General features: G+C 45.2%; 2 protein-coding genes across 6 annotated transcripts; one reads left to right on the top strand and one right to left on the bottom strand.

The window, feature by feature from the left end:
* Positions 1-4231: 4231 nt before the first annotated feature.
* On the bottom strand, positions 4232-7858 carry CD3D (CD3d molecule). Of its 3 annotated transcripts, none has more exons than XM_003910777.2 (5): positions 7672-7858; positions 5488-5706; positions 4886-5017; positions 4574-4617; positions 4232-4384 (listed from the first exon to the last, which is right to left on the bottom strand). In XM_003910777.2, exons 1-5 carry the CDS (start codon positions 7724-7726, stop codon positions 4319-4321), a joined length of 516 nt encoding a protein of 171 aa, XP_003910826.1. In that variant the 5' UTR covers positions 7727-7858; the 3' UTR covers positions 4232-4318. The 3 variants fall into 3 exon arrangements, with proteins under 3 accessions (XP_003910826.1, XP_009185653.1, XP_009185654.1); XM_009187389.4 differs by having other exon boundaries at positions 7657-7854; XM_009187390.2 differs by lacking the exon at positions 4886-5017.
* Positions 7859-9710: 1852 nt separating this feature from the next.
* On the top strand, positions 9711-19458 carry CD3G (CD3g molecule). 3 transcript variants are annotated; one of them, XM_009187391.4, is made up of 7 exons: positions 9713-9889; positions 14454-14477; positions 15169-15393; positions 15963-16094; positions 17397-17440; positions 18185-18268; positions 19242-19458. In XM_009187391.4, the coding sequence occupies exons 1-6, from the start codon at positions 9751-9753 to the stop codon at positions 18248-18250; spliced, it is 630 nt and encodes a 209-aa protein (XP_009185655.2). In that variant the 5' UTR covers positions 9713-9750; the 3' UTR covers positions 18251-18268; positions 19242-19458. The 3 variants fall into 3 exon arrangements, with proteins under 3 accessions (XP_009185656.2, XP_009185655.2, XP_003910827.3); XM_003910778.5 differs by having other exon boundaries at positions 9718-9889; positions 19223-19458; XM_009187392.4 differs by lacking the exon at positions 14454-14477 and having other exon boundaries at positions 9711-9889; positions 19223-19458.
* The last annotated feature ends 3998 nt before the right edge of the window (positions 19459-23456 follow it).

Genomic DNA, 23456 nt, shown 5'->3' with positions numbered 1-23456 from the left:
AAGCTCCGCTTCCCGGGTTTACGCCATTCTCCTGCCTCAGCCTCCCGAGTAGCTGGGACTACAGGCGCCCGCCGCCTCGCCCGGCTAGTTTTTTGTATTTTTTAGTAGAGACGGGGTTTCACCATGCTCGCCAGGATGGTCTCGATCTCCTGACCTCGTGATCCGCCCGTCTCGGCCTCCCAAAGTGCTGGGATTACAGGTGTTTCACTTTTTCTTGTAAATTTGTTTAAGTTCTTTGTAGATTCTGGATATTAGCCCTTTGTCAGATGGGTAGATTGCAAAAATTTTCTCCCATTTTGTAGGTTGCCTGTTCACTCTGATAGTATGTACTGTATTGTTTAGGGGATAATGACAAGAAAAATTCTGTATATGTTCAGTACAAGTGCAGTCATCCTTTTATTTCCAAATATTTTTGATCTTCAGTTGGTTAAATCCACAAATGCAGAACCCATGGATTCAGAGAAACAGACAAACTGAACCAATGGGAAATAGATATATTTATATATATGAAAAGACTCAATATTGTTAAGATGTTAATTCTCCCCAAACTGATCTAGAAATGCAATACAATCTTGATCAAAATCCCAGCAGGCATTTTGTAGTAACTGAGGAGCCAACTAAAATGGACTTAGAGTAGCTAAAACAAATCCTTTTAAACGTTTTGGGCCAGGCACGGTGGCTCATGCCTGTAATCTCAGCAGTTTGGGAGGCCAAGGCCGGCAGATCACTTGAAGTCAGGGGTTTAAGACCAGCATGGCCAATATGGTAGAACCCTGTCTCTACTAAAAATACAAAAATTAGCCAGGTATGGTGGTGGGCACCTGTAATCCCAGCTACTCAGGATGCTGAGGCAGGAGAATCACTTGAACCTGGGAGGCAGAGGTTGCAGTGACCCAAGATCAGGCCACTGCACTTCAACCTGGGTGACAAAGTGAGACTCCGTCAAAAAAAAAAAAAAAAAGTTTCACCTTGCCTGGTGTGATGGTTCATGCCTGTAAATCTCAGCACTTGGCCGGGCACGGTGGCTCACGCCTGTAATCCCAGCACTTTGGGAGGCCGAGGCGGGCGGATCACAAGGTCAGGAGATCGAGACCACGGTGAAACCTCGTCTCTACTAAAAATACAAAAAATTAGCCGAGCGCGGTTGTGGGCGCCTGTAGTCCCAGCTACTCGGGAGGCTGAGGCAGGAGAATGGCGGGAACCCGGGAGGCGGAGCTTGCAGTGAGCTGAGATCCGGCCACTGCACTCCAGCCTGGGCGACAGAGCGAGACTCCGTCTCAAAAAAAAAAAAAAAAAAAAATCCCAGCACTTTAGGAGGCTGAGGAGGAAGGATCATTTCAGACGTAGGTAACATCACTGGTGAAATCTATCAAACCCAGGAACTCAAGACCAGTCTGGGTAACAAAGCAAGATCCTGTTTCTACCAAAAAAAAACTTAAAAATTTGCCAGGTAGATCACTACTCCATCTTTGGACTCCTGGACTCGAACAATCCTCTGGCCTCAGCCTCCCAAGTAGCTAGGACTACAGGTGCACACCAGCACACTCAGCTAGCATGAGTGGTTTTTGTTTTTGTTTTCTTTTTTGAGACAGGGTCTGACTCTGTTGCCCAGGCTGGAGTGCAGTGGTGAAATCATGGCCCACTGAAGCCTTGACCTCCCCAGGCTCAGCTGATCCTCCCACCTCAGTGTCCTAAGTGTCTGGGACTACAGGTGCACATCACCATACCAGCTAATTTTTTTGTGTATTTTTGTAGAGATGGAGTTTCTCCAGTATTGCCCAGGCTGGTCTCGAACTCCTGAGCTCAAGTGATCCACCCACCTCAACCTCCTAAAGTACCGGGATTACAGATGTGAGCCACTGCACCTGGCCAGGCACCAGTGTTTTTAAAGCTCCCAGGAGATTCCAATGTGCAGCCAATGTTGAGAACTGGGGAATGAGGGATGTAAAAGAATTTGAGGAATACAAGGTACTATGAGTGTGTGGAACGTGGGAAGGATCCAGAATGTTGGTTAGATACAAGCCATGGAAGGGATGATCAAGGTAGAGAATCCAATGGGAAAGTAGGATCCTGGGTTAGGATAACTGCAGGAGTAGGGATACAAAGGATAGGGATAACTCAGAACTATGAATGAAACATGTGAATTAGACATTCGTTCTGTCTCTCACGAAATTAGGGTCTCTGTGTGTCTTGAGAAGATGGTGGGCAGAATCATCCAATTCTCTGGCTATGTGGTTACTAATTCTTTTCTCCTTTGGGAACCCAGGTCTAGGAAATTCTCAGTCATTAAACTTTCCGGAGGCTCTTTAAATTATTTGTGTAATCAGAGAACAAAAGAAGGAATCCCCTACTCTGTGATCCAGGAACAGGCATAAAGCGCATAAGAGAGAAAGTGGCCTCAATTCTTCCTCTAAACCAGAGACTCTGAATTTGGGCTGTTTCAGAATCACCTGGAAACACCCTGCCTAGAGTGCGTCTCTAGCGCTTTTATTTATTTATTTATTTATTTAATTTTTTTATTTTATTTATTTATTTATTTTTTGGAGACTGAGTCTCGCTCTGTCACCAGGCTGGAGTGCGTGGCGAATCTCGACTCACTGCAACCTCTGCCTCCTGGGTTCAAGCAATTCTCCTGCCTCAGCCTCCCAAGTAGCTGGGATGACAGGCGTGCGTCACTATGCCCAGCTAATTTTTGTATTTTCAGTAGAACCAGAGTTTCACCATGTTGGCCAGGATGATCTCAGTCTCCTGACCTTGTGATCTGCCCGCCTCAACCTCCCAAAGTGCTGGGATTACAGGTGTGAGCCACCACGCCCAGCCGTGTTTATATTTTTAATAAATCCCTGAGGCCTCCAAAGTTTCAGAACCATGGCTATTTTTTTTTAAGATAGGGTCTCACTCTGTAGCCCAGGCCGGAGTGCAGTGGCACAATCATAGCTCACTGCAGCCTCCAACTCCCGGCCTCATGCAATCCTCCCACCTCAGCTTCCCAAATAGCTAGGACTACAGGTGCCCACCACTGCACCCAGCTGATTTATTTATTTGTTTGTTTGTTTATTTATTTATTTATTTTGGTCGAGACAAGATGTTGCTATGTTGCCTAGGCTGGTTTTGAACTCCTAGGCTCAAGTGATCCCCCTGCCTCTGTCTCCTAAAGTGCTGGGATTATATGCATAAGCTACTGTGCCCAGCCTAGAACCACTACTATTAGAAGTAATAGAAGATGGCATCTATTGAAAATATCCCTGTCTCAGCCAGGTGCAGTGGCTCATGCCTGTAATCCCAGCACTTTTGGAGGCTGAGTGGGTGGATCATTTGAGGTCAAGAGTTTGAGACCAGCCTGGCCAACATGATGAAACCCTGTCTCTACTAAAAATACAAAAATTAGCTAAACTTGGTGGCACATGCTTGTAATCCCAGCTACTCGGGAGGCTGAGGCAGGAGAATCACTTGACACCAGGAGACAGAGGTTACAGTGAGCCGAGATCATGCCACGGCACTCCAGCCTGAGCAACAGAGTGAGACTCCATCTCAAAAAACAAACAAACAAACAAAAAAAAACTGTCTCAAACTCCTGTTTTCCAGGTAGATGGAGCAGGATAATGTGCTTTAATTGGTGAATGGTTTCTGATCCCAGTTTATAATGCAGAAGGCAGGAGCAAGCCAGGGACAGGTCCTGGCAAAAGGAAGCTAAAATGGTGCCTATGATACAGGGGAAAGGGATACGAAAGGGGCTTAGGTAAGACCTCCTTACAGCTAGTGGCACCTGGTCAGCAGGGCCATAGAGCTGAGGTCATCCCCTTAGCAGCAGTGGGACTTTGTCACACACACCCTCTGAGTCTTGGTGAGAAACTAGTCCCAGGGCCTCTTGTTGTCTCTGCCACCCCCATTCATGACGTCATGGAAAATTCTGTGCAGCTGGGCTCCTGAACACAGCAGCCTGCCCTCGGCTGGATGAGGCAGCCAAAACCCTAAAAGGGTTGTGATAGGGACTGGAGTCAACAAGTAACTGTGGGAATATGGTGGCGCAGACCCTTCACCCAGGGAGCCCCGTGAGCTAGAAACACCAGACAGCCAGGATGTGGCGAGAGTCGTCCAACACACTGTCTGTGTGGGACAGAGGAAGGAAGGAGATGAAGGAAGGAACAGAAAGGTAGGAGGGCGAGATCCCAGACAAGTCAGGACAACTCCCATGCCTTGCCCAGGAGTCTTAAGAAGTCCAGGCACCTGCTGAGTGAAAGAGGATATATTTATTGGCTGAGCAAGAAGGGAAGGTACAGTTGGTAATGGATGCTTCTAGAAGCCACCAGCCTCAGGTTCACTTGTTCCGAGCCCAGTTTCCTCCAAGGCGGCTGTACTGAGCATCATCTCGATCTCGAAGGGGCTAAGAGAGGAGAAGAGCAAACGGTCAGGAGGCAGGGTTAGAACTCTTTGAGGAAGGGCCCCAGCAGGCCCCGACGATGAGAGTTCCTGTCTGACCTCTCCAGTCACACCCAGCAATGAACTCCCCAGTAGGACCCTTCCCACGTGCAAACAGCATTCAGTGTCAGCCCTCCTTCCCCTCAAGGCTCACCTGATAGACCTGGTCATTCCTCAATAGAGCTTGTGTGTCCGCAGCTAGAAGAACCAGAGAGAGACATCAACGGCCTAGCAGATGGGACAGTGAGATCCACCCTCCCACACCCTCAGAAGTCTGCATGAGTGATATGAACACACAAGTTCTCTCAACAGTCAAAGTTCTAGGAGTCTTTAGGAGATTGCAAGAGTAACTCCCAGCTGAGACTAAACCTACCACCTGCCCCATTCCTTAGCTGGTGCATAAGCTTACTGGTACAGACACACACACACACACACACACACACACACGCTCAGCTCTTCCACTAACCCCCAGAGAGCCTTCCAGTCTCATGTCCAGCAAAGCAGAAGACTCCCAAAGCAAGGAGCAGAGTGGCAATGACATCAGTGACAATGATGCCAGCCAGGGTGGCTGGATCCAGCTCCACACAGTTCTGGCACACTGTGGGGGAAGGGAGGAGAGAGGAGAGGTTGAGAGCCTTTAAGATCAGGGAACCATCTCTGCCTCCTAGGGCAACCCTTAGATCTCTCATGCCAAAACCCAATCTTCAATAAGACTCTGGGAGAAAGGCCTAGTGATGGCCTTGCCACATCTTCCTCCACCCTGCATCCCAAGGAATCCCTGAGAAGAGCCAAGAAGCAATCTCAGCTTTGTGGGGGACCTTGAACAAGGTGGTGGGCCAAACCTCTCACCCAACCGAGGCTGCACTAACATGACCCTTACTGCTCTGTCTTTCTGAGTTAAGCTCTCTCTTCCACTTTGAAGGTCCCCAAATCTGGCTCGTACCATTACAAGAGTGGCCTCACTTTGTTTACAGAACAGATGGGCTCACCACAACCCTCTCTAGCCAGAAAGTTCTCACATCCAGAAGCCCCATCCATTCCAACCCAAAAGATTCAGGAAGCACATACTTCGATAATGAACTTGCACAGTAGATTCTTTGTCCTTGTATATATCTGTCCCATTACACCTATATATTCCTCGTGGGTCCAGGATGCGTTTTCCCAGGTCCAGTCTTGTATTATTTGTGAGCAGTGTTCCCACCGTTCCCTCTACCCATGTGACGCTGGTATTGCATTTCACAAACACTCTGTCCTCAAGTTCCTCTACAGGTATCTTGAAGGGGCTCACTAAAGGGGAAAAAATATCACAATTGGAGACAGTTCTTTGGTCTGCACCAAGCCCTTTGTTCTGCGGAAGCTCATACTTAACAGAGACCATTTTCCTGGTCCAGGACGGTTTATGGTTTCTATCAAGAGAGACAGAAGTCACAAGAAAAAGCCTTCAGAAAGTTTCCCACCAACTGCATGGGTCAAGGGGGACATGAGAATGTCACTCAAGCAGAGGACAAGTCTTGGGGCCTTGGTGCAAAAGAGGACCCCTCAGAGCAGGATTGATCCAAGCGCTTTCCTGGAAATGAATCCAGACCGCTGATGAGGAGTAGGGGGAGCATGGACCACTGAAGCACCCGGAAGATATGGAAAGACAGAAGAACATTCCTTGGTTGGAAATGTCTGCATTTTTTCTTCAAGAAAACATCTAATACTACTTTCCAGCCATCTACAACACTCCCACTTCAGCTTCTTGTTCTCATCGTTCCTCACTGCCCCTGCTCCATTAACAACCAAGAAAGTGGGGCTCTCAATACTGAAGCCTTTCCCAGGGTCAGGGATGGCTGTGGATGGAGACCAGCTGGTTTACCAGTTCCTGAATTACCAGCTCAGTGGTCCAGAAGGGGACCAGGGCAAATCCCAGGTACAGTTTTCCACCCTTGGTTAGAAGGAGGAGAACAGGAAAAAAAAATTCTTGAATCCATCCCTAGAGCTCCTCACAAGTCAAGTCTTGTGGGAGACTTTTAGGGCTGGAGGTGGGTGCAGCAACATTCCAGATGCAGTGAGTTCCTTTGAAAGTCTGAGCACATCTCCACAGGCCACAGAGGCACTACAGTCTATGCCTCCAAACACAGGGAAAAGTGGAGTCTACATTCATTCTTCCTGGGATTCACACTCAGTCACAAATTTGGATACAAGAGCATCTTCTAGAAAACCCTGAAATAGCTGCTGCTCACACTTCTGAAGCAGGTTGGAAGTGTATACATGTATACTCAGGGAGACACAAGCACATCAAATGTTTCACATCCTACAGTCACGTCCTCTTCAGGGATCTGTCTCCAGTGGAAATCCTGAGTGTCCTAGTGCAGTCGACTATCAGGTGACCATTGGACCCAGTTTGCTTAGCATTGAAGGGGTTTCTGGGACATGGGACTTTCCATTTTAAAGCTGAAATTGGCAAACTGAGATGAGTTAAAATCCTCCCATGTAACAACCCCTCAAATCTTCCCTCCCTCCTGCTCAACCTAAAGTTAACTTCTCTTTTAAAGCAGTCCCATGAGTGCTAGGACATGCCTCCAGGGGTGACATAATCATGGCCAAACAAACAAGAGTCCTGATTCCAGAGGCCATCAGCCCTAAAAGGAGTAGTGCAGGAAGTTGTGCTCCCATGGCCAGTCCCAGATTCAGGTACATGCATACTGAGCTATTTCCTACAGATCTCTGGCCTAAGGCCTTCTGAGACACATTCTAGGCCCACATGCACCCGTGGCTGGAGTCAGTCAAAGCCAAGAGCCTGTTTCCCAGACTCTATGCTACATCCTGGCCCTGCCCTCCTGACACCCTGGGGTGCCTGGTGAATTGAAGCTAGCACCGAGAAGCACTTTTTTTTTTTTTTTTTTGAGATAAGGTCTCGTGGGGTTGCCCAAGTTGGAGGGCAGTGGCATGATCACATCTCACTGAAGCCTTGAAATCCCAGACTCAATTGACACTCCTGCCTCAGCCTCTCAAGTAGCTGGGACTACAGCTGTGCACCACCATGCCTGGCTCATTCTTTTGTTTTTTGTAAAGATAGAGTCTCATCGTGTTGCTCAGACTGGTCTCAAACTACTGGCCTCAAGGGATCCTCCCACTTCAGCCTCCCAAAGCTCTGGGATTACTGGTGTGAGCCACCGTGCCTGGCAAGAAACACTTTCAAGTGGGCCTCGCTCCCAACAGTAATGTCCCTCTCAGGTCCCTTCCCCCACCCACCTGGAGTAGCTTTACCTTGGGAGAGAAAGGTAGCCAGTACCAGTCCAGACAGAAACGTGCTATGTTCCATCTCCCAGCGGAACTCATCCAGTAGATAAAGCCAGGTCACCGAACTATCAGCCTGGGTGAGAGCTGCCCTCCCCCAGCTGACTCACAGGTACCGGAAAGAGGAGAGTGGGGGAGGAACTAGAAGATGTCTGCTTCTCTGCTTTCTGCCGTTGATGATGGGAAATTGTCAGGGTGGGGGTGGGCTAGCAGTAGGGTAGGAAGGAAGCAGGTGTAAATTGCTCTATCTCTGAGCAGGGAGCTGGTAGAGAACATGGAAAAGGTGGCATGAACTTTAGCGTCCCTATTGACAATGCAACTACATTTACGCACCACCTAAAAACCGCCACATCTCGAAGCCCCTTGAGAGAAGCCATCGGCCCCATAGCGCAAGCCATAGCAGCTATATTTCTCATGAAGGTTGATCTTTCTCAGGACCCTTCACCAGGCAGCCAGGGACCAGCTCTAGCAGCTTCTTGTCACTGGGAGGCTGGGCTTTAGGGACCCCAGCCAGAGATTTGAATCCTGGGTCCAATACTGCCTACCTGTGGGGCCTGGGCCAGCCATGAAATTTTTCAGAGTCTTATTCCATTAGCACCATTATCAGGATTCAAACAAGATGTTTGCACGGTGCCTCACACATCGTATGTGCTCAATAAGGGGTAGTTATTAATAATAATATAGTTGACTCACAGGCAATATTGAGCCCCCCGGGGAGACAAATGGACCTTTTTCCCCTGTGGCCTACAAGGATCTGAAACTCTTCACACTGCTGCAGTTAGACTGTCACTTACCTGGGAACAGAGTCATGCCTGTCTTTCTCACTGCTGTATCTTGTGCCTGGCACATAATGGGAGCTCTGCACATTTTTGTTGGCTCACTGACTGACTAGCTGAGGGAAACAGGGGCCTGAGATCCTAGACATTCAGTCCGGGCTCTGGCCCCTGAAAATGTGCTGGCCTGTCCTCAGAATTATTCCACCTATTCCCTTCCAGGCGCCTATTTCATGATCTCAAAAGAACGGTGAAGCCAGGTGCCGTGTCTCACGCCTATAATCCCAACACTTTGGGAGGCTGAGGCAGGCGGATCACAAGGTCAGGAGTTTGAGACCAGCCTGACCAACATGGTGAAACCCCGTCTCTACTAAAAATACAACAATTTGGTGGCCTGTAATCCCAGCTACTCAGGAGGCTGAGGCAGCAGAATCGCTTGAACCCAGGAGGCGGAGGTTGCAGTGAGCTGAGACAGTGCCACTGCACTCCAGCCTGGGCAACAAAGTGAGACTCTGTCTTAAAAAAAGAAAAAAAAAAAAAGTGAAAAAAATTCCCGAATGAGGGCCGGGCGCGGTGGCTCACGCCTGTAATCCCAGCACTTTGGGAGGCCGAGGCGGGCGGATCACAAGGTCAGGAGATCGAGACCACGGTGAAACCTCGTCTCTACTAAAAATACAAAAAATTAGCCGGGCGCGGTTGTGGGCGCCTGTAGTCCCAGCTACTCGGGAGGCTGAGGCAGGAGAATGGCGGGAACCCGGGAGGCGGAGCTTGCAGTGAGCTGAGATCCGGCCACTGCACTCCAGCCTGGGCGACAGAGCGAGACTCCGTCTCAAAAAAAAAAAAAAATAAAAATAAAAATAAAAAAAAATTCCCGAATGAAGGCCTGGACTGAAGTGGCTTTCCATTCGGAGGTCTGGCCCCAAGCAGCTGAGAGTTCCTCCAAATTCATTACCTATAGCAATAACAACTAACAACGAGTAACAACTGGCTACAATCCTAACAACTAATGACAGGGACATTTATCCCCCTCATGAAGAAATGGTCCCAGTACCATCTCCCACCCAGCATCCGTTGCAGTTCCCTGTGCAAGATGAGTCTCTGAGTGGGAATCCAGCACTCTCTCCCTCTCCTTCCCCACCACCTCCACCCTCCTTAACGGAAAAATAAAAGGCGTCTGCATCTGCAGCCCTGCTGAGGCCCCTGCTACCCACACTTGCAGCAGAGGGTGGAGGCTCTGGGTTCTTGCCTTCTCTCAAGGGCTCCAGCCCGAACGGGGATGGGCGGAGCCACTCTAGCTGCTGCACAGGCTGGCTGGCTGCTAAGGGCTGCTCTGTGCTTTTGCCAGAGGACAGAGACTGACATGGAACAGGGGAAGGGCCTGACTGGCTTCATCCTGGCTATCATTCTTCTTCAAGGTAAGGGCCTACTAGGGGTCTGGCAGCCTGGGGAAGGGCTCAAGGGAAGAGCCCATCACTAGTGAGACAGGAATATTGGGATCCCTAACCTTGAGCCTACCTCTGCTGTCACCTTAGAGTTCAAAGAAGGGCAAAATGGAGCCTCTTAACTGTTCTCTGCTAGAGAGAAACAGTGTCCCATGGAGGAGAAGGAATCCTTGTCTCTGAAAAATGCAAACAGAGTACTTCACTGGCTAAAGAGAGGACCCTGTTACCGCCATCTTAGATTTGAACGCAGCCCAAAAGGCCAGGAAACTAAAAGGAAAAAGTATATGTTCCCTACTTCAGAGCTGGGGGTTAGCAGTCGACCTATGAAACGTTCATTCACTCAGTTGGGCAGTTAGCCAACTGGTCAACAAAGATGGGTGAGATCCTAATATGTGATATGCCATGAGGAAATAAAAATGAATAAAACACTCATGCTCTACAGAACTCACAGTCTCATTGGAGAGATTAGTTTTCATGGTGCCAGACTGAGTGTATGGTACAGCATAGGTGCCTGCGTGAATACTCCATTGGAAATATCCAACAGGAAGTGAATGAACTGGGTTGATGCCAGGAGTCTGGACATACTGGGAAAGTTAAAACCATGGAATTTGCTGAAGTCACATAAGTACTATATGAGGAAGAGGGGGCTAAAGATGGAACAGTGCAGGCACCAATTTTAAGGGGCAGTTAGAGAAAAAAAAAATTCCAGGAAAGAGATAAAAGGAGAATCAAAGAGCTGAAATAATCAAATGTATGCACTACCTTGGAAACCAAGGGAGTAGAGAGCTTCTAGAAGGAGAGAATTACCAAGAGTATAAAATGTTAAAGAGAGCCTACTAATATAAGAACGTATTTAAAAGTTTAAGTCTGTGGGATATGGCAGAATATGCATCATGGGTGATTTAGCACAGTTTCAGTGGGATATTGAGAGTGGAAGCCAAGTGAAAATTGGTAGAAGGTGAAGGTCAGGTGATGAGGTCAGCAAGTGTAGACTATTCTTTAAAGAAATTTGGATGAGGAGGGAGAAAAGACTGGGTGGTAGGTCGAGGAGGAAGTAGAGTCTAAGAATAAATGTTTCTGAGGGTGAGAGAAACTTGAGCACATTTCTAAGCTAAAGGAGAAGATGATGAGTAGAGCAGGGTCCTGGAGTTGATGGTGGAAGGACAGAGTCAAGAGTGGGGTCAAGAGCACAGAGGGGAAGGCAACGTTACCCTTTAAGACCGGGAGAAAGGAAGTGCAAACGGCGCGGGCCACAGATAGGTTTATAAAGGGAAAGGAAGCTAAAGGAGAAAGGACAATAACAGCTTCCATGTTCTAAAAAAATCCAGGTGGGAGGCAATGCCACCTGCAGAAACTGAGCTGGGTGATGGCCGGTTGGGAGACTTGAAGAGGACAGTGAGAGTTTAGAATAGAATTATTTCTGAGAGAAATGGGAGGAAAAGTCAGCTAAAGACAACACAGGTTGAGGAGCAACTCTCAAGCCTAGGTGAGGTGGCTGCATATCGTGGAAAGAGCATTGAGTTGAGCAGTAGAAAACCTGAGCTCTGGATCCAGCTCGGGCACATAATGAGCTATGTGTACTTGAACAACTCCTCCACTGTCTGGGAGTTCTCATGTCAGCCAATCCAGAAATGTGGCAGGGATGGGCGTGGTGGCTTACGCCTGTAATCCCAGCACTTTGGGAGGTCGAGGCGGGTGGATCACCTGAGGTCAGGAGTTCGAGACCATCCTGGTCAACATGGTAAAACCCCATCTCTACTAAAAATATTTTTAAAATTAGCTGGGCGTGGTGGTGGGCGCCTGTAATCCCAGCTACTCAGGAGGCTGAGGCAGGAGAATTGCTTGAACCCAGGAGATGGAGGTTGCAGTGATCCAACACGGTGCCCACTGCACTCCAGCTTCTGCGACAGAGTGAGACTCCGTCTCAAAAAAAAAAAAAAAACAAACAAACAAAAAAAAAAAAAGAAATGTGGCTACATGACGTCTTAAGTCCTAAAAGGAAACCTCACTCAGATATGCAACATTAAAAGATGTCAATGGGCCAGGCACAGTGGCTCAAGGCTACAATCCCAACACTTTGGGAGGCCAGGGAGGGAGGATCATTTGAGCCCAGGAGTTTAAGACCAACCTGGGCAAAATAGGGATACCCTGTGTCTACAAAAAAAAAATTAGCCAGGCATGGTGGCATGCACTTATGCCAGCTACTTGGGAAGCTGAAGTGGGAGGATTGCTTGAGCCCAGGAGGTCAAGGCTGCAGTGAGTCATGATCGCACCACTGCACTTCAGCCTGAGTGACAGAGAAAGGAAAAAAAAAAAAAAGATGTCTCGGAAAAAAATTTTAAAAACTATGTCAACGATCAGTGCAATCTCCTTTCCTGAATCCAATTTAGAATGAGGGGTCTCTGTTTTCTCTCAGTCTTCTGACCAGGTGGTCAGGAGAATAACTAGTTAGAAACTTATTTATCTGTTTGTCTTGCTTTTTCTCCCATTTGCTCATTTATTCATTTGTACATTCATTCAACAAATAAAGTTCCTACCATGTTCCAGACACTGCAATGGATACTGTTCAAAGATAATCCAGCTCTGCATGAGGTTCTAAGACGGTTCACTTCTTTTATTTCCATTATACTTTGACTCATGACCACCTCTCCCTATCACACACACTCCACCTCTAGCCACACTACCTCTCTTGTCCTTTTTCAAAGCTGTATCTTATTCAGCTATTCTTTCTACTCAGAATGCCTTTCTCTGTCTGGTACATTCCTGCTTACTCTTCAGGGCCCAGACAAATGTCATTTCCTCTATTAAGCTTTCCCTGACCCTCACCCTTGGTCAAAATTAATAGCTTCTACCCTTTTTTCATATGCAGTCATATAAGCACTAAAAGATAATGTATATGTTCTATTAAATTAATTGCATATATGTTTTAATTTTTTCACTTCGTCATAAACTTTGGAAGCAGCAGTTGATTCTTCCTATCAGCACTCTGTTCTTTCATAATATCTAATTATTTTAGGTCATAATAGTGCTCGTTAAATGCTTGGATTAAATCTAATTGAATTGAATCCAAGTGCCAGATCTCCGTAGTATGTCTACCACGCAACTCTACTACCCTAAGGTTTGTTTGTTTGTTTGTTTTTGTTTTTTTGAGACAGAGTCTTGCTTTGACACCTAGGCTGGAGTGCAGTGGCGCAATCTCGGCTCACTGCAACCTCCACCTCCCAGGCTCAACTGTTCCTTCCACTTTAGCCTCCTGAGTAGCTGGGACTACAGGTGCATACCACCATGCCCGGCTAATGTTTTTGTATTTTTTTGTAGAGACAGGGTTTCACCATGTTGCCCAGGCTGGTCTCTAACTCCTAGGCTCAAGCAATCTGCCCACCTCAGTGTCCCAAAGTGCTGGGATTACAGGCGTGAGCCGCTGCTCCCAGTCAACTCTGAGTTTTGAGACAGATTTGAAGACTAATTGAATAGCTAATTTCCCTGGGACATCCAGGGTTTCTACAAGAAAAGGATCACCAAGGCTGAAGATTTTATAAGGAACTCAGCCTAAAGGCTTTGGATAGTGCACACCCACTCCTTGCCAGGGCATTAGCTGCTCAAAGAGCAGAGTGTTCTCGACTGGATAGGCAATATCCTTACTTACATATACTACAATACAATTCTGATGCTAACCCCCCAAATTAGTGTCAGACCCTACAGGTTAAGAGCATGGTTCCCAACCAGATTGCCCTCACTTTAAATGCCAGCTACAAGTTCAGGGGACCCCAGACCACTCACACTTCTGACAAACTGCCTACAATCTTAAGGATTCCCATGACCCTTCTCATTGATAATTTGCTAGATTAATAACTCACAGAACTTAAGAAAGTGCTGTGCTTCCTATTTCAGTTTTATTAAAAAATAAAATCAGAACCAGCTAAATGAAAAGGGCAAGGTCCAGGAGGGTCCCGAACACAGAGCCTCATGCTTTCTCCCCATGGAATTAGAACACATCACCCCCAGCACTCTCCCACACTCTGCCAGCACATTGATGGGTTCACCAACCAGGAAGCTCCACTAAGTTTTTATTGAGGTATCTTTACATAGGCATGATTGATTGAATCATTGACCACTTGACTGATCTCAATCTCTAGGTTCCCTTCCTGGGGCTGATACCACTAGTTTCCAAGCTGCAATCCTCTTACCATATGGCTGGTCTTGACCAGCACCATCCTGAGTCATTGCCATGGCATAAACTCAGGTATGGTCTAAGGGTCCACCACAGATCACAAAGCCACTCCTGTCACTCATGAAATTCCAAGGGTTAGAAACACCCTCCCAGGATACCAGGACAAAGATGAGACAAATTATTTATTATCACCTTGAATTCAGCTGGGTGATCTAGTCTACAATCCAGATAACTAAGTATGGATACTATCATTTTCATGGATTTGGATCTTTCTTCATGTTGGCCTTAAATAACCATGGAAATACTTCAGGGCATCTGAAAAACTCCATGCCCAGCTAATACTCTATCTCTCTTCTGTCTTTACAGGTAGTTTGGCCCAATCATTTGAAGGTAGGAGAAATGGCTTCTTTCTATACTCAGACTCAGAATATTGATGGAAATTTGGCTTCCTACAAGAGTAGTCCTACATGAGCGAACAGTTTAGAATGAATGAAAAGATGAGGGTAGATAGGTGATGTCACTATTGTCAGCCAAATCAGTGACCTGACATAACCTGCTCTGGGCAGCTTGCCTGTAGCTAAGCATTTAACTGGTCTCTTACAGGAGAAACAGGACCCTAGTAGCTAGACACATCTCAAACTGTGACCCATGAACCATCAGGTTTTGGCGTCACCTAGGATCCTGACCTCAGTCTCTGTCAATCCTTCTCTTTATTTCATCTATTCTACCCAAAGTGATCTCATCATCTGGTACGCTGTTAGCAGTTTCTTACCTGTATAGTACCTTCCAAATAACATGCCCCCAAATCCCAAAGTTTTACCCCTGCTAATTACAGCAATGTCTCTTTTATTCTTCATCCCCTGACGCAGATATTGGCGTCACCTGAGAGCATGTTAGTAATGCAGAATCTCCCCTCCCCAGAACTACTAAATAGCACCTGAAATTTTAACAAGATCCCCCATGTGATTCATGTGCACATCAAAGTTTGTGAAATGCTACTCTAATGATCTCCTGGTATGCAGAAGCAGGGAGAATTTCAGAGGCAAGATCCTTAATGGAACCATGGCTTTTCTCATTTCAGAAAACCGCAAGCTTAACGTGTATAACCAAGAAGATGGTTCAGTACTTCTGACTTGTCATGTGAAAAACACAAATATCACATGGTTTAAAGAAGGGAAGATGATAGACATCCTAACTGCACATAAAAATAAATGGAATCTGGGAAGTAATACCAAGGACCCTCGAGGGGTGTATCAGTGTAAAGGATCAAAGGACAAGTCAAAAACACTCCAAGTGTATTACAGAAGTATGTAATCCCCTTTGGTCTGTTTGTCATGAAATTAATCAGTATTTGCTGCTCTGGTGAGCTTTTTGTCTGGAGTGAAAGTGGAAATAGATCCTCAACAGTGAGATTATCGCCGGTTCTCTTAATTTCAGCTTGCCTCTTTTGAAATACTATAAGATACTTCCCTCGCCCTCTTTGAAAAAGCACAGCCAGTCCTGTAAAACTTTTTTACTTTTGGATGGGCTCCATGCATTCGAGTAATTCAGCACCTTCTATAAACTGAGTTGAATGAAGGGGTTGGGGAGACAGGGGCGATCATGAGGTGAGCAGCAGTGAGGACTAGAGCACAGTGGAGCATGAAGAGCATCTAGTCTTTGTTCCACATACTCCATGGGCTTCCCCAGGAATCCTGGGGGACTGAGGAACATCAAGATGCATTGAGTTTTGGCGCAAGGACCTTCCCTTGCCCTGCCACCCACAAAGGAACAGCCTGCTGCCCTCCACAGAGGCATTATTGCTGATAGGCAGGAGAAAAAGATCCAGGAAAAACAACTTTCACACCCTGAAGGTTTGTCTCCTTTTCCCCACAGTGTGTCAGAACTGCATTGAACTAAATGCAGCCACCATATTGGGCTTTGTCTTAGCTGAAATCATCAGCATTTTCTTCCTTGCTGTTGGGGTCTACTTCATTGCTGGACAGGATGGAGTTCGCCAGTCAAGAGGTAAAAGAATGCTCTTGGCCGGGCGCGGTGGCTCAAGCCTGTAATCCCAGCACTTTGGGAGGCCGAGAAGGGCGGATCACGAGGTCAGGAGATCGAGACCATCCTGGCTAACATGGTGAAACCCCGTCTCTACTAAAAAAATACAAAAAACTAGCCGGGCGAGGTGGCGGGCGCCTGTAGTCCCAGCTACTCGGGAGGCTGAGGCAGGAGAATGGCATAAACCAGGGAGGCGGAGCTTCCAGTGAGCTGAGATCTGGCCACTGCACTCCAACCTGGGCGACAGAGCAAGACTCCGTCTCAAAAAAAAAAAAAAAAAAAAAGAACGCTCTCAGATGAGAGATGGGACCACCTGAGACCCTCAGCTTTCCTCCTACCATTACGTACCCAATAGAAGAGACTGAGTTGGTGCCTCTTGCTAATGTGCATAGTTGGGTGAGGCTGTATTTCTTTGAGACAGGAGAAAAGGATACTTGGTGTTATCACAGCATGTTCACCTGTCTCAAGATACGACTCCCTCTGATTTATCCTCTGTGTTAAAAAAAAAAAAAAAAAAAAAAAACCGGCTGGGCACAGTGGCTCATGCCTGTAATCCCAACACTTTGGGAGGCCGAGGTGGGCAGATCATGAGGTTAGGAGATGGAGACCATCCTGGCTAACATGGTGAAACCCCATCTCTACTAAAAATACAAAAAATTAGCTGGGCATGGTGGTGGGTGCCTGTAGTCCCAGCTACTCCAGAGGCTGAGGCAGGATAATGGCGTGAACCCGGGAGGCGGAGCTTGCAGTGAGCCGAGATCGTGCCACTGCACTCCAGCCTGGGTGACAGAGCAAGACTCCGTCTCAAAAAAAAAACCAAAAAAAAACCAAAAAAAAAACTATTTTAAGTAAATCCTTACGTACAGAAAAGTGAATCACAAGCATACAGCTCAAAAAAAAAAAAAAAAATTCACAGAGCAAACACACCCATGCAGTCAGCACATAATTTAAGAAAGACAATATTACCAATGCCATGGAAGCCCTCTTGTGGTCACTTCCAGCCACTACCCATCCTCAAAAGTGAGCATTGTCCTGACTTCTAACAACAAGGATTAACTTTGCTTGTTTTTGTTCTTTATGTAAGTGGACTCATATACTAAGTATTATTGTGAGTAGCTTCTTTCACTCAACAACATGATTATGTGCTTTATCCATACTCTTGTGTGTATATAAAACTCTTACTGTTATTCAGTATTCTATTTTGTGAATATAACCCAATTTATTATGCATTCTACCTTGTGTGGATTCTGTTTCTTTTTTGTGCAGCTTCAGACAAGCAGACTCTGTTGCCCAATGACCAGCTCTACCAGGTAAGGGGATGAAGAATAAAAGAGATATTGCTGTAATTAGAGGGGGTCAATCTTTGGGATTGAGGGGCATGTTATTTGGAAGATCCTATACAGGTAAGAAACTGCTAACAGCATACCAGATGATGAGATCACTTTGGGTAGAATAGATGAACTAAAGAGAAGGATTGACAGAGACTGAGGTCAGGATCTAGTGAGCACCAGTTGAAGAACACACTGAGAGGGACACACAAAGAAACTCTTGACAGGCCGGGCACTCACTATAGACAGGCCATGGCTCACGCCTGTAATCCCAGTACTTTGGGAAGCCAAAACAGGTGAATCACCTGAGGTCAGGAATTCGACACAAGCCTGACCAACCTGACGAAACTCTGTCTCTACTAAAAACAAAAAAAAAAATTAACTGGGCGTGGTGGTGCACAATTGTAGTCCCAGCTACTCAGGAGGCTGAGGCAGGAGGACCACTTGAACCCAGGAGGTTGAGGTTGCAGTGAGCTGTGGTTGCACCACTGCACTCCAGCATGGGCAACAGAGCAAGACTCCATCTCAAAAAAAACAGAAAAAGAAAAAGAAAAGAAAAGAAAAAAGAAAAAAGAGCCTCCATCTCCTTTTCCTCTTTCCATCCTCAGGACCATGAAGTACTACCCACTCCAAACTCTCACATATAAAAAGCATTCAATAAACATGCATCAAATTAATTAATAGAGGATGGAAAAAATGACCTTATGACTGTGCTGTCCTTTCCAGCCCCTCAAGGATCGAGAAGATGACCAGTACAGTCACCTTCAAGGAAACCAGTTGAGGAGGAATTGAACTCAGGACTCAGAGTAGGTGGGTTCTTCAATGCCAGTTCTAATAAAGGACCCTTGCATCAACTGCCCTCCCAATTGCTTCTAAGTCTAGCTCCCTTCCCTAAGTGGCTATAAGGATCAGACTCTGGGGATCAGGGATTGGGAGGTGGTTTGGGGTACTCTTTTCTAAAAATTCTGGGGCCATACTGATTGTCTTGGCCTAGGAAAATATGAATTTTAAGTATCTGTAAATCCTGTCAGAGCAGGGCCTCAAGCCATAGAGATGCTGAATATTAATCTTAACCTACATTAAAATTTCTCATTATCTATACCATTAACATTTTGGGCTAATAATTATTTGTGATGAGGGGCTAACCTGTGCATTGTAGGAGTTATGGAAGCATCCCTGGCCTGTCTCCACCAGATGCTGGTAGATTGTCCAGTGTGACAATCAAAAATGTGTCCAGACGTTACCAAATGTGTCCAAACATCACCTTCAGGGCAAAATCACCCCTGGTTAAGAACCACTAACCTGGCCGGGCGCGGTGGCTCAAGCCTGTAATCCCAGCACTTTGGGAGGCCGAGACGGGCGGATCACGAGGTCAGGAGATCGAGACCATCCTGGCTAACACGGTGAAACCCCGTCTCTACTAAAAAATACAAAAAACTAGCCGGGCGAAGTGGCGGGCGCCTGTGGTCCCAGCTACTCGGGAGGCTGAGGCAGGAGAATGGCGTGAACCCGGGAGGCGGAGCTTGCAGTGAGCTGAGATCCGGCCACCGCACTCCAGCCTGGGCGACAGAGCCAGACTCAGTCTCAAAAAAAAAAAAAAAAAAAAAAAAGAACCACTAACCTATATTAACCTTCCAATCAACAAGTCAATCTGTCAGAAGTTACAATTCAATTAATCTATCTGAGGTTTCTATCAGGAAGACAGGGTTGAAAGCATTATTTGGTTTTTTTGAACCAATTGCAATTTTTCTTTTTTTAATCCAGGTGTTCTCCTTCTATTCAGTTCCCAGAATCAAAGCAATGCATTTTGGAAAGCTCCTAGCAGAGAGACTTTCAGCCCTAAATCTAGACTCAAGGTTCCCAGAGGTGACAAATGGAGAAGAAAGGCCATCAGAGCACATTTGGGGTTTTCTCAAATAAAATAAAAATAAAAACAAGTATGGTGTTTCAGAAGCGCCACCTATTGGAGAAAATTGTAAAAGAAAAATGAAAAGATCAAATAACCCCCACGATTTGATATAATTTTTTGTGTTGTGATTTTTATTTCATTTTTGTATAGACCATAATTCACATGGCTCAAATATTCAGTGAAAGATCTCCCTCCACCACCATCCCCTGCGACCTAGTTGCCCTCTTCAGAGACATACTGTTTCTCTTTTTTTTTTTTTTTTTTTTTTTTTGAGACAGTCTTGCTCTGTTGCCCAGACTGAAGTGCAGTGGCACCATCTGGGCTCACTGCAACCTCTGCCTCCTGGGTTCAAGCGATTCTCCCGCCTCAGCCTCCCGGGCAGCTGGGATTACAGGCGCCACCACCACACCCGGCTAATTTTTGAATTTTTAGTGGAGCCAGGGTTTCGCTCTATTGGCCAGGCTGGTCTGGAATTCCTGACCTCAAGTGATCCGCCCGCCTCGGCCTCCCTAAGTGCTGGGATTACAGGTGTGAGCCACCACGCCCAATCTTAAAACTAGCTCCTTATATATCTCTCTGGAGGTATTCTAGGCATATATGAGCACATTCTCAAATACCTACTGTCCTCCCTTCCCCTATCTTTTAGACAAATGATATCAAATTATACATCTTGTGAGATTATTGCATACCATTATATGAAGAACTGCTTTTTAATACAGCCATATTGTACAAATAGACTATGATTTATTTAACCCATTATCTATCAATGGATATTTAAGTTGGTTCCAATCTTTTGCTCTTACAACAATTCTGCAATGACTAACCTTGTGAAATATCATTTTTAAAAATAATTGCATTGAAGCATAATTTACATGCCATTAAATCCACCCGTCTTAAGTGATTTCACCTGTTCTCATAAAGTTTTAGTAAATTTAAGTAATTGTACAACCATTACCATAATCCGGCTTTAGGACATTTTCTTTTCTTTTTTTTTTTTTTTTTTTTTTTTTGAGATGGTGTCTTGCTCTGTGGCCCAGGCTGGAGTGCAGTGGTGCAATCTCAGCTCACTGCAACCTCCACCTCCCAGGTTCAAGCAATTCTCTTGCCTCAGCCTCCCCAGTAGCTGAGACTACAGGCACGCACCACCATGCCCGGCTCATTTTTTTGTGTATTTAGTAGAGACAGGGTTTCACCATGTTGGCCAGGCTGGTCTCGAATTCCTGACCTCAAATGATCTGCCTCCCTCGGCCTCCCAAAGTGCTGGGATTACAGGCGTGAGCCACCGGGCCAGGCCCGTAACTGTATTTTAATACAGCTAGTCTATGGGTTTAATATGGTATTTTATTATGGTCTTAATTTGCATTTCCCTAGAGACTAACCATGCTGAGTATTCTTTCATGTGTTTATTAACCATTCATATATTTTTAGTGAAATGTCTATTCAAATCTTTTGCCCATTTTTAAGTTGGCTTGTCTTCTTTTTTTGCATATATTTTTGATATAAGTCCTTTATCAGATATATGATATGGAAATATTTTCTACCAATCTATCGTTTGTTTTTCTTAATGGTGTCTTTTGAAGAGCAAAAGGTTTGAATTTTGAAGTACATTTTATCGATTTTTTTCTTCTATATATTGTGCTTTTGGTATCATGTCTAATAAATCTTTACCAAACCCACAGTTACAAATATTTTCTCCTGTCTTCTTTTTATACTTTTTACAGTTTTACAGTTTTAGCTCTAACAATAAATGTCATTTTGAACACACATAAGTCTATTTGTAACCAACACAAATAAATTGAATTTTTGGACACTTGTATTTGCATTTTTAATTTTATTATCTATTGCCAAATTTCACTTTATAGCAGTTGTAAACACAACACACATACACACAAGTATATATATATGACACAAGTGTGTGTGTGTATATATATACACACACAGGTATGACAGGGTCTTGCTCTGTTGCTCAGGCTGGAGTGCAGTGGCATGACATTGGCTCACTGCAGCCTCGACTGCCCAGGCTCAAGCAATTCTCCTACTTCAGCCTCCTGAGTAGCTGAGATTTCAGGCGTGTGCCACTATATCCAGCTAATTGTTTAATTTTTTTTTTAATATAGAGACAGGGTCTCACTATGTTGCTCAAGCCAGTCTCAAACTCTTGGGGTCAAGTGATCCTCCCACCTCATCCTCCCAAAGTGCTGGGATTACAGGTGTGAGCTACTGTACCCAGCCAGGTTGTACCAATATATACTACCAATAACAATAAACAAAAGTGCCTGTTATTCCACACATGTTCCAACAGTGTATTATTAACCTTTTGAATCATGCCAACCTGAATGGCCTCTCACTATAATTTTAGTTTACATTTTTCTTATTAAAAATTGGAGGCTGGGTGTGGTGGCTCACACCTGTAATCCCAGCACTTTGGGAGGCCAAGGCGGGCGGATCACCTGAGGCCAGTAGTTCGAGACCAGCCTAGCCAACATGGCGAAACCCTGTCTCTACTAAAAATACAAAAAATAAGCTGGGTGTGGTGGTGGGTACCTGTAATCCCAGCTACTCAGGAGGCTGAGGCAGGAGAATTGTTTGAACCTGGGAGGTGGAGGCTGCAGTGAGCCAAGATTGCACCATTTGCACTCTAGCTTGGGCAACAAGAGTGAAACCCCATCTCAAAAAAAAAACTGGAGTAAACCATTTGTTTTTCCTTCTCATGATATGTAAGTTCACATCTTTGGTCTTTTTCTTACTGACTTACACTAACCCGTTACATATTTGGGAAACTAGGTCTTTTGTGATATTAGTTGCAAGTCTTTTTCCAACTTTATGTGTTTTTTAACTTTGCTTATGGTTAGTTTTTCATGCACACTTTATAAATATTTGCATGTAGTAGAATTCACTGGTCTCTTATGACCTCTAGGTTATGTTTCATATTTAGAAAGTCTTCCTCCATTTTAAAATTATCCTTTTTTAAAAGTTCCCCCATGAATTCCTCTAGTATTTTTATGGTTTTATTTTATGCATTTACATCTTTGACCCATCTTGAATTGATGTTAGCGTCAGATCTAATGTAGTAACCAACTTTAAATACAGATAGTTACCCAGTTATTCCAAAACTATTATTGAATGATTCATCTTGTGACCATTAATTTTAAATGCTGTTACAACCCAACTTACCAGATCATAAGCTCCAAGAAGGAAAAGACTTATATTTTTTCACTACGGTATCTTTAGGAACTGTAACAGTGGTAGGCACATTAAGATTGCCCAGGGCTTTTTGTGTGTGTGTGTGTGGTAAAACATATATAACCTAAAATTTACCATTTTAATCTTTTTCTTTTTCTTTTTTCTTTTTTTTTTTTTTTTTTTTTGAGACAGAGTCTCACTCTGTCATCCAGGCACTCTAGTGCAGTGGCACAATCTCGGCTCACTGCAACCTCTGCCTCCCGAGTTCAAGTGATTCTCCTGCCTCAGCCTCCCAAGTAGCTGAGATTACAGGCGCACATCAACACACTCAGCTAATTTTTGTATTTTTAGTAGAGACAGGGTTTCACTATGTTGGCCAGGCTGGTCTCGAACTCCTGACTTCAAGTGATCTGCCCACCTCGGCTTCCTACAGTGCTGGAATTACAGGCATGAGCCACTGCACCCAACCCCATTTTAACTATTTTTAAATGTACCATTCAATGGTATTAAATATATCCACAATGTGTAGCCATCATCACTACCCATTTCAGAACTTTTTCATCATCCTAAACAGAAACTTGGTGCCCATTAGAAAATAACTCACATTCCCCTCTCACTCCAATCCCTGGTGACCTCTATTATACTTTCTCTCTCAAGGAACGTGCCTATTCTGGGTACCACATATAAATTGAATCAAACAGTATTTAGTCCTTTCTGTCTGGCCCATTTCACTTAGCATAACGTTTTCAAGGTTCATCAGTGTTTCAGCATGTATCAGAACTTCATTCTTTTTCAAGGCTGAATAAGTCATCTGTAGCTATATACCATATTTTGTTTATGCATTCGTCTGTTGATGGACATTCTGGGTTGTTTCCACCTTTTGGTTATTATGAATAATGCTACTGT

This window comes from Papio anubis, chromosome 12, assembly GCF_008728515.1.
Source record: "Papio anubis isolate 15944 chromosome 12, Panubis1.0, whole genome shotgun sequence".
NCBI classification, from domain to species: Eukaryota; Metazoa; Chordata; class Mammalia; order Primates; family Cercopithecidae; genus Papio; species Papio anubis.
Note: the sequence above shows the minus strand (reverse complement) of the source record. Positions and strands in the feature narration are given on the sequence as shown.

Bases quoted from the DNA above. Each gene is read 5' to 3' on its own strand.
- CD3D (XM_009187389.4), bottom strand. From the start codon at position 7,726: ATGGAACATAGCACGTTTCTGTCTGGACTGGTACTGGCTACCTTTCTC. The intron at 4,618-4,885 runs GTTAGTGGAAGA...TGGTTCTTCTAG, and splicing joins GACTGGAAGGCTCTCTGGGG to CTGCGGACACACAAGCTCTA. The intron at 4,385-4,573 runs GTGAGCCTTGAG...CTCCTCTCTTAG, and splicing joins GGAATGACCAGGTCTATCAG to CCCCTTCGAGATCGAGATGA.
- CD3G (XM_009187391.4), top strand. From the start codon at position 9,751: ATGGGCGGAGCCACTCTAGCTGCTGCACAGGCTGGCTGGCTGCTAAGG. The intron at 9,890-14,453 runs GTAAGGGCCTAC...CTGTCTTTACAG, and splicing joins GGCTATCATTCTTCTTCAAG to GTAGTTTGGCCCAATCATTT. The intron at 16,095-17,396 runs GTAAAAGAATGC...TTTTTTGTGCAG, and splicing joins TGGAGTTCGCCAGTCAAGAG to CTTCAGACAAGCAGACTCTG.